Consider the following 8,975-nt stretch of genomic DNA (forward strand, 5'->3'; position numbering starts at 1 on the left):
GTGGTGGGGGTTCCTTGCTGAGGGGAGAAGGGGAACACAGTTGTGAAGTACTAGACAGAACACACTTCCTGGTCTTGGTCTCCTATCAAAATGTGATGCAGACCCCAGTGTGTGGAGGAAGCCTTGGTTTTCGAGGTGTTTATAGCCGAAGCCCTCTGGCTTTGAGGTCTCATCTATGAAATGAGGGGCCTGGATGCACCGACGGCTTCTGACCCCATGCAGTTTGACTGGCAGCCCGGATTCTGTGAGTCTTTATCCAAGCCTGCCAGTCTCCACCTTCCCCTGCCTTTGGGTCTGGAAGCAGCAGACGAGCGTTTTTTTTTGCTGCGGGACTCTGCCCCTGGCAGCCTCTGCGTGGCTGTGACGTCGGCTCCGCCCCGCCTTCTTTGGGTAGTGACGTGAAGGCCACGCCCCCACACTTACGTCACTGGCCCGGTTCCCTCTCCCGGGAGCGTTGGCGGACGAGCGGCTCCCACCCCCTCCCCTCTCACCGACTCTTCCCCTCCCCGGTGCGGCGACCGCGGCCCGACCCTCTGCAAGGCGATGGCCCGGGCCCCGAGTGCGGGCTAGCGTGCCTAGGTACCCCGGCCATGGGCTGTATTGGCTCTCGGAGCCCGGCGGGTCAGGGTAAGAGGCGGAGGCCGGTGTTGGGGAGCCGGGCTGCGGCTGGGGGCGGGGGGTGCGGGCCGTTGGGGAGGGGGGGCCTGAGGAGGGGGCCGGTGTTGGGAGAGGGAGGAGCCTGCACTGGGGAGGCGGGCCGGCAAGAGGAGGGAGCGGCCCGAGCGGGGAGGGGGCTAAACTGAGTCGGGCTCGCTCCAAAGGCCTTCTTGCCTCTGGGCTTTGCAGGGTGGACTTGTGGTCTTTCTGTCTGCATTCCCACTGCTGAGGGTGGCAGGAGGCGCACAGCTTAAGGGAGGGGCTGGTTAACCTTCTTCAACCCGTGGCTACTGCCCTTGCACGCCCACTCACAGTCACCCCCCTCTGCCTACACCTCTTCTCTCACAGTCCTGGGAGTGGCCCTATGCTGGGAACCTGCCTTAGCAGTGTCCCAGCCCCCTTCAGGAGGTAGCTTGCAAACGCTGGCCAAGCATCCTTCCACGGAGTTTTTGGCTTCGTTACCTCCTTCAGAGTCTGCCGGTTGATGAAGGCGACCGCAGCCCCACTGGGGGCACCTGTGAGCACCTGATCACCTCTCACTTCTTAAAACTGTTTTAGTTCTTTACCCTACTCTCACCAAAAAACATCACCATACCCTATGGAGGGAAATAGGAGCCCAGAGAGAGGCCATCAGGGCATACTTCCCACAACTGCTAACTCCTGCTTGGACCTTGGTTCCCATGAATGGTGGTGCACACAGGGGCCTGCCTGGCCTTAATTCTGTGTGTCTGAGGTGGGCCAGCCTGCTTTACTCTAGTGTCGTGGATTTCCCCAAGTTCAAGGCCAGGCAGGAACTTGTGATAATTAGGGCTGGGTTTGGAATGTGTCCTGGGCTTTCAGGGCAGGTGGTCAGTCACACAGGCCTTGGTATGGTTGTTACTTGAGGTTCTTTGGCCCTGAGACATTAGCTGAGATTTGTTCTTTTTTTAAAAAAAAGGTTTTTACGGTCGGACCAGCTGCACATGGAAGTTCCTGGGCCAGAGATTGAATCCAAGCTGCAGCTGCAACCTACCCTGCAGGTGCAGCAACGCTGCATACTTTAAAACCCACTGGGCTTGGGATCGAACCCATGTGTCCACAGCAACCCAAGCCACTGCAGTCAGATTCTTAACCCACTGTGCGGGTGGGAACTCCTGAGATTTACGCTGTACTTGAGTTCCCATGAGGAATTCTGGGATTTGTAGTCCTAAATTAATCTCCTGACTTTTGAAGCTGAGAAGCAGCAGGCTGCTCTGATCCTTCTGGTCCTGCTAAGGCTTGGAGTTCAGGAAGTCATTCTCTCCTGTAGTCAGGAGAGCTTCGCTGGCCTCATGATTGGCCTTGAGAGCCCTGATTAGGTACCAGCTAGGGGCCAGGGATGGCCTGTAACTTTGTGTCTTCCTTCTGGTTGGTAGCATTTCTGGGGACCACCAGCTGGCTGAAGCTCAGGGACAGAGACGGCTGCTCCAGCTAAAGGTCAGTTGTGATGTACATTGCCTGTTGGCATTGTCTAAGGGATGGGTCTCAGCTCCCTGAGCTCCAGAGAGCTCGGCTGGGCCCCAGCACTCCCACCTCCTCAAAGCCATGAGGCAGAAGTGTTCTCCTTATGTGACTAGGCACAGGTTCCAAGTGGGGAGGGGACTGGCTCAGCATCCGGAGCCAAAATAGGAATAGAACTGGGAGCTGAGCCTGGAGCTGTTCTGGGCTTTTGGTTCTCTGCATCAACACAGCCAGCATGCCTATGATTTCTGTGCTGGGCAAAATGTTTCTGTGGCAGCGTGAAGGGCCTGGAGGACGATGGACTTGTCAGACAAGTCGCAGAGGTGAGACTGGAGACATAGATATGATTTGGGAGGTGATGGGAAGCTGAGGAGTAGGGTGCTCAGGTGGCAAGAGGAAAATTACTCTGGTTGAGATATTGGGAACCAGGCTAAACAGGAACAATGAGGCTGGGGCTGGACAAGGCATCTGGAAAAAGCCTTAGGGGACTGGGGCAAAGGTCAGAAAAAAATCACTGGTTTATCAGAAAAGAAGAGTAAAGAGCTCATACAAACTGAGGCTGGTGAGAGGAAAAGAACCAAAGCAAGCCTGCAAAGCTTCCAAGGTGACTGTGGGGAGGAGGCGACGGTGGTAGTGGAAGAATGTGGTATGCTTTCCAGGAGAGGCTGAGACACCCAAGAAAATTCAGAATTTGTCAAAGTTTAGGTTTCATACCTAGGGTTTTGGTGGCAGAACATATCTTGAGGAGGACAGTGGGGAATGGCTGCCACAAAATGGCCCCAGAGGCTTGAAGGTCAGGGCAAGGCTGTGGGATAGGGGCTTTCAGACTTGTGGTGAGCACCAGGTGGGTCCTTATATCTGGGAGGTGGGGGAAGCGGTGAGGAGAAATGATATGGCAACATCTGATGAAAATGGGGATCTTGGCAGAAGTGGGAGTCCAGCTGAAAAGTCTTTTCCCCAACCCTCAGTGGCCTCGGACCCCGCTTGGGCTGTGGAGTGGATCGAACTTCCTCGGGGCCTCTCTTTATCTTCCTTGGGATCTGCTCGGACCCTCAGAGGCTGGAGCCGGTCCTCTCGCCCTTCTTCCGTGGACAGCCAAGACTTGCCGGAGGTGCTGGGCCCCTGTGTTGGGAGGGGGACGGGGACCCGCATCCACGTGAAGGGGATTTGTGTGCCCCACCTCCGCTTCCCCAGCCTGCTTCTAGCTCCCTTTTCCTGCTAGCGGAGGCGCTATCCGGCTTTGGCGGGGGGTGGGGGGGGCAATGTCGCCCCCGCACCGGTCTGCTCCGCTCGGCTTCGTGCCAGACGGCGGGCTTGCTTGCGCCTTGGGCCCTGACGTCAGCGCATCCCAGGCCGTATCCCAGGAGACCCTGTTGCATGGTGATGGGTTGCCAGGGAGACATACACCTTTTCTCTGGGCCTGGGCCGCAGCTGCGCAGAGCGCAGGCAAGGATGGCAGTGGCTGGGGGAAGTGATGGGAGGGAGGGAGAGCAAGCTAGGAAACACCCAGCAGGTGCTCCTCCTCCCAGGCCTGGCCAGAAGCTGCCGGCGCCACCCTAGGGGCCCTGTCAGCCAGGTACTGAAGGGGAGGGACAGTGGGTGGACCTGAGTTCGAGGGGCAGGTGGAGTCCCTTTTCTGAGGGTGGGAAGGTGATATGGGAGAGCCTAGGCAGTGCTGGGGAAGGGGCGTGTCCTGATTTTGTTCATTCATTGAGGAAAATGTTTGCCTGGACTGCCAGGGAACACTGAGGCAGGTGCTGGGTGGTGGTAGGAACCAAGGTGAACCAGGCCTTGCCATCCCAAGATCCCGCAGGAGAGATTCAAGGGCACTGCTGGGGTGGGGTTGCAGGTATCCAAGACAGAGAAACTGTGGACTGAAGCCTTAAAAGGTAGGGGTGTTTTGTTAGGCAAGGATAGTATTCTTAGCCTAGGAGAAAGCTGAGTTCCTTTGCCTGGAGGCGGGTGGGGGTTGGGGGCTGCTTGTTGACAGGGGAGGTGGAGAGGTGGGCTTTTATTGGGCAGAGGAGATCAGTGGTGAATTCCAAGCAGGCCTGGAGAGGCCGAGGCCTCACCGAGTGGGTTCCTTCAGTGCCTGACTGTGAAGCTTGCAGTTTATTGGGCATTGGAGGAGCCCAGAAAAGATCCTAAATAGGGACGTGTTGTTACCAGTTGCACTCCAGGAAAATTATTTTTTTACATTTATACTCTGCCTCGTTCATTCAGCCTATGTATATTGAGAGACCACTCTACCATCACTGTGTTAAACACAAGGCTGCAACAGTGACCAAAAGAGACTGAATTCCTCAAAGAGTTAAAGACCAACAAGAAGTAAGGAAACACACGAAATAGACCATAATGACACAGAGAGGGTACGCTGATAGAGGATGGTGACTTGTTACAGACCACAGAAGGAGAATGGACAACTGGTAGGCTGGCCAGGAGGGTTCTCTGAGGGAATGTTATTTCAGCCAAAACCCAAAAGATGAGAAAGAGCCAGACGATCATAGAACGAGGGGAGGGGAACACTTACCCAACATTCTGGGCTGAGAAAACAGCATGGAATTGGCGCCTGGGGGACAACCACTTGCACTAATCTGGGTAAAGGGCACTGAGGGCTTGCTCTTGAGGAAGAGCAGTGGCGGCGGGAGTAGAAGCAGGGAGGGTAGTATAAAAGGCACTTGGGAGATGGAATCAGTAGGTCTTCACAACAGGTGCAGGTCAGCAAGGCTTAGGGGAGAACTGATGGCAATGCTGAGGTTTGGAGCCAGGCTGAATGGGAGAGTGGTAGGGTGATGCGAAGTAAGGAAGTCTGGAAGCAGGGCCAGATGTGGGGAGAAGGTGTTGGGCTTGGTTTTTGTCATGCTCAGTTGGTGGCCCTGGTAGGCTCTAGAAATAGCTAGAATGGGGTTCTGAAAACTGAGAGGAGGGAGAGGGACAAGGGGGAGAGGACCTGGAGGAAGTGTCCGATGCCATTCCCTTCTCTCTTCCTCTTCTCCTCCAAGACCCTACTCCATTTACTTCCAGCCTGCTGCCTTCCCCTCTGTGAGCTGAGACGTGGCGGGTTAGCAGCAGCTCTGCTCCTTGGGGCCTGCCTGAGTCTCCGTTGCTTCCTGGGAGGACACAGTCTGCTGATCCTGGCTTCTTACTCTCTTACATGTTCCAGCAGCCACTGGGACATAAGTGCTGCCCTAGCATCTCTTCCCAGCTCCCATATCCCCTTGATGCCTTGGGTGGAGTGTGGGCATGCGGGGGGCACTTACCCTCTGCTGCTGTCCCCCAAGGTGAATGTTGGAGACACAGTCGCGATGCTGCCCAAGTCCCGGAGAGCCCTAACTATCCAGGAGATTGCTGCGCTGGCCAGATCCTCCCTGCATGGTAGGCATGCCCTCCCATGCCTCTGGCCATTTGCTCCTTTCCTCTCTCTTTTGCACATGCCCTTGGGGACTGTTTCCTGTGAGCTCTTGCTGGGATCACCCTTTCACTCCCTTTTTCAGATGAGTCCCATGCCCTTTCTTCCACCCAAAGGCACATGTGGTCCCTAACCACCGCCACCCTTCCACTTCCCTCCCAGATGCTCCCTGGCCTGGGCCCTTACCAAGTTCTCTCACTCTGCCCCGCCTCCAGGTATTTCCCAGGTGGTGAAGGACCACGTGACCAAGCCCACTGCTATGGCCCAGGGCCGCGTGGCTCACCTCATTGAGTGGAAGGGCTGGAGCAAGCCCAGTGACTCTCCCACAGCCCTGGAATCAGCCTTTTCCTCCTATTCGGACCTCAGTGAGGGTGAACAAGAGGCTCGCTTTGCAGCAGGTAGGTACAGAAAGAGGGTCAAGCCACCCATCTGTCATAGGGATGCTTGCGCTCATCTCTTCAGGCCTGATGTGGGGGTCGGAGTCTTTCTACACCCCTGTGTCTTCCCTTCTGTGTGTCCAAGCTGAGCCCTAGTCTTCACACGCCCTCTCTGCTAAATGAATTCTGTGCCCTTCCTGTCAGGAGTGGCCGAGCAGTTTGCCATTGCAGAAGCCAAGCTCCGGGCGTGGTCTTCGGTGGATGGTGAGGACTCCACCGATGAATCCTATGATGAGGACTTTGTTGGGGGAACTGACTCAGGTGAGGGGACATCTCCTGCTAGTGCTGCCACCTGGGCTGGAACTGCCTGATAGGCTTTGTGGTTCAGAGCTCAGCCTTAGTTTTGGTAGGGGAGATCCAGAATGTCCTCAGCTTGCGGAAGAGGAGAGGGACAGGCTCTGTCCAGGCGGTCCTTGACATTCCAGGGTGGGTTGTCCACTGGGTGGGCAATCAGCAGTTGGAAATAGAGTGCTTCCTTTCCCACAGGCACTGAGCCTTCTCTGCCTATTTGTGCAGTTGTGCCTTGCAGTCCTCCACAAGAAAAATCCCAGAGACCTCAGCCATACCTTCTGTGGGGCTGATCTCTGGGAGGGTCTGTGCCTTACCTTTCTCAAGGCAGCCTTCCGGCAGCACAGAGGAGGCACAGTGTAGCAGCACATAGCTCATCACAGGGCTGGGGCCCAGGCAAACAGGAAGGCTTGCTGGGCTTGGGCCACCTACAGGGCTGCTGGCTTCAGCTCAGCATCCTTGCCTTCCAGCCGAGGCTTGCCTGTGGGCCATTCTCTGGGTTGGGGCTTGCAGAGGGGACCCCGTGGGGGCCGTGCAGCTGTGCAAAGGCCCTCCTTTCATCTTCCACTCTTTGAACCACATGGCTGACTTTCTCTGTAGCTTCTGGGTTCAAGCCTCACAGGCTCTCCCCCACCCCCACCTCTTCGCCTTTGAAGATTGCCTCCACCCACCCTGACCCCTCCAGCTAATTAGCAAGTTCTCCAAGGTGGGTGATACATTAGAGCCCATTGGAGACTGCTGCTGTGGTCTGGAGGGGACTGATTTGGATGTATGAGGCTAAGATGAAGCCCTAAACCACAATCGGTTTTGTTTTGACTTCTAGGCCTGCTTTGATCCCTAGTATAATGATAATAACTAACATTTATCCAAGGCCACTAGTAGCCCGTGTGGAATCTTTGTGCAAATTAGAAAAAGACTCCCCTTTTTCTGGTGGGCATAGCCCCCTGCTAGGGAATGTTGCTTGGTGAGCAGTGTGGGCTGAATTTCAGCCCTCAGTCACCACCTTGGCAGGCTGCTCTCGTGCAGTGAACAACCTGCGTGACCATGGATGTCATCCCTGTATTTATTGCTTTCTTACTTGGTGCCAGACTGTGTTGTTCTCTCAACAACCATGTAACATTGGAAACCCCATTTCACCTTCAAAGAGACCGAGGCACTGAGGGGTTAAGTGACTTGCTCCAAGGTTCCTAGGCTCCTATGAGGGTGGAATGAGGAGGACAGTTGGCCAATTGAAATGAGGCCAGCAGGGCTGTCTTCTTTCTCTCCCCTTGCAGACCTGGCTGGGCAGCTGCCCCTGGGGCCCCACCTCCAGGACCTCTTCACTGGCCACCGGTTCTCCCGGCCTATGCGCCAGGGCTCCGTGGAACCTGAGAGCGACTGCTCGCAGACCGTGTCCCCAGAGACCCTGTGCTCCAGTCTGTGCAGCCTGGAGGACGGGTTGCTGGGCTCCCCAGCCCGCCTGGCTTCCCAGCTGCTGGGCGACGAGCTGCTCCTCGCCAAACTGCCCCCCAGCCGGGAAAGTGCCTTCCGCAGCCTGGGCCCATTGGAGGCCCAGGACTCGCTCTACAACTCGCCCCTCACAGAGTCCTGCCTTTCTCCCGCCGAGGAGGAGCCAGCCCCCTGCAAGGACTGCCAGCCGCTCTGCCCGCCGCCAGCGGGCAGCTGGGAACGGCAGCGGCAAGCCTCTGACGTAGCTTCTTCTGGGGTGGTGTCCTTAGACGAGGATGAGGTGGAGCCAGAGGAACAGTGACCCAAATCATGCCCGGTGGTGGCATGTGTCCCCTGGCTGCTGCTGGGGGCAGAGCCTCTGTGCCCAGGCACGGGCAAGGCTTCCAGCAGAGCTCCACAGCCTGGAGGGCTCCTGGGAGCACTCACTTCTTCGTTGTGTGTTTGCATGAAAGTGTTCAGAGGAGGCAGGGGCCAGGCTGGGGGCGCATGTCCTGCCCCCACTCCGGGGGTTTGCCGGGGGTTGCCCGGGGCCCCTGGGGCATGGCTACAGCTGTGGCAGACAGTGATGTTCATGTTCTTCAATCAAAAACACCACATACACATTTCCTCCTCGGGTGATGTGAACCCCTAAGGGGGTGGCTGTGACTGGGCTGTGTGGGGTAGAGTGGGAGGGAGACCTGCCTCCCCTGCCCGCCACCGCTTCTCTCTTCTCCGCTTTTCTCCTCACCTCCGAGTCCATGTGCAGTGCTTGACAGAATCACCCCTGCCCAGGGGGCTGGCTCTGGCCCTCCTGGATCCTCTGGATTGAGCCGTCCCCCAAGGGCCCCTTGCCCAGCTGGGCTCATGCTGTGCTTCACCTCCGTCGTCTCTAAATCTTGTTTTTCCTAAAGAGGGGTTTTGGTCTGTTCTTTCAGTCGGATCTTCTCTGGGAGGCATCAGGGCGACGAAAGCCTGTATTCTTGGCCCTTTTCCTGCCCCCCCCCAGGGACTGGGCCCTGGAGGCTCCCAGCCCGTGGCTGCCCCATTCACTCAGAGTTCTCTTTGGAGTAGAATTGGAGGGAGGGGTGGCCCTGATTACCACAGAGCTGTGATTTGGATGTTCTTCCAGAGAGGGCCACAAGGGGGCCACATGGTGGCCAGGCAGTTGTCTGCAGGAATTGTGCCAAGGAGTGATAGTCATGAAGGAGCTCTCCGTGGGGAGGAAAGAGGGTGGTGCCTTTCTTGGCTGAATGAAAGGCCAAAGCTACCTTACTGGG

At 56.8% G+C, this 8,975-nt stretch overlaps 1 protein-coding gene across 2 annotated transcripts; it reads left to right on the top strand.

Moving 5' to 3' along the window:
• The first annotated feature begins 384 nt into the window (after window positions 1–384).
• On the top strand, window positions 385–8,608 carry FAM131A (family with sequence similarity 131 member A). Of its 2 annotated transcripts, none has more exons than XM_047787997.1 (6): window positions 385–627; window positions 3,105–3,247; window positions 5,418–5,511; window positions 5,761–5,943; window positions 6,127–6,243; window positions 7,545–8,608. In XM_047787997.1, the coding sequence occupies exons 1-6, from the start codon at window positions 591–593 to the stop codon at window positions 8,018–8,020; spliced, it is 1,050 nt and encodes a 349-aa protein (XP_047643953.1). In that variant the 5' UTR covers window positions 385–590; the 3' UTR covers window positions 8,021–8,608. The 2 variants fall into 2 exon arrangements, with proteins under 2 accessions (XP_047643953.1, XP_047643943.1); XM_047787987.1 differs by lacking the exon at window positions 385–627 and adding an exon at window positions 2,165–2,459.
• Window positions 8,609–8,975: the final 367 nt, after the last annotated feature.

Source organism: Phacochoerus africanus, chromosome 1, assembly GCF_016906955.1.
Source record: "Phacochoerus africanus isolate WHEZ1 chromosome 1, ROS_Pafr_v1, whole genome shotgun sequence".
NCBI classification, from domain to species: Eukaryota; Metazoa; Chordata; class Mammalia; order Artiodactyla; family Suidae; genus Phacochoerus; species Phacochoerus africanus.

Coding starts and splice junctions, on each gene's coding strand:
- FAM131A (XM_047787987.1), top strand. CDS start 2,372: ATGCCTATGATTTCTGTGCTGGGCAAAATGTTTCTGTGGCAGCGTGAA. Junction 2,460..3,104: donor TTGTCAGACAAGTCGCAGAG/GTGAGACTGGAG, acceptor CCCAACCCTCAG/TGGCCTCGGACCCCGCTTGG. Junction 6,244..7,544: donor TGTTGGGGGAACTGACTCAG/GTGAGGGGACAT, acceptor CTCCCCTTGCAG/ACCTGGCTGGGCAGCTGCCC.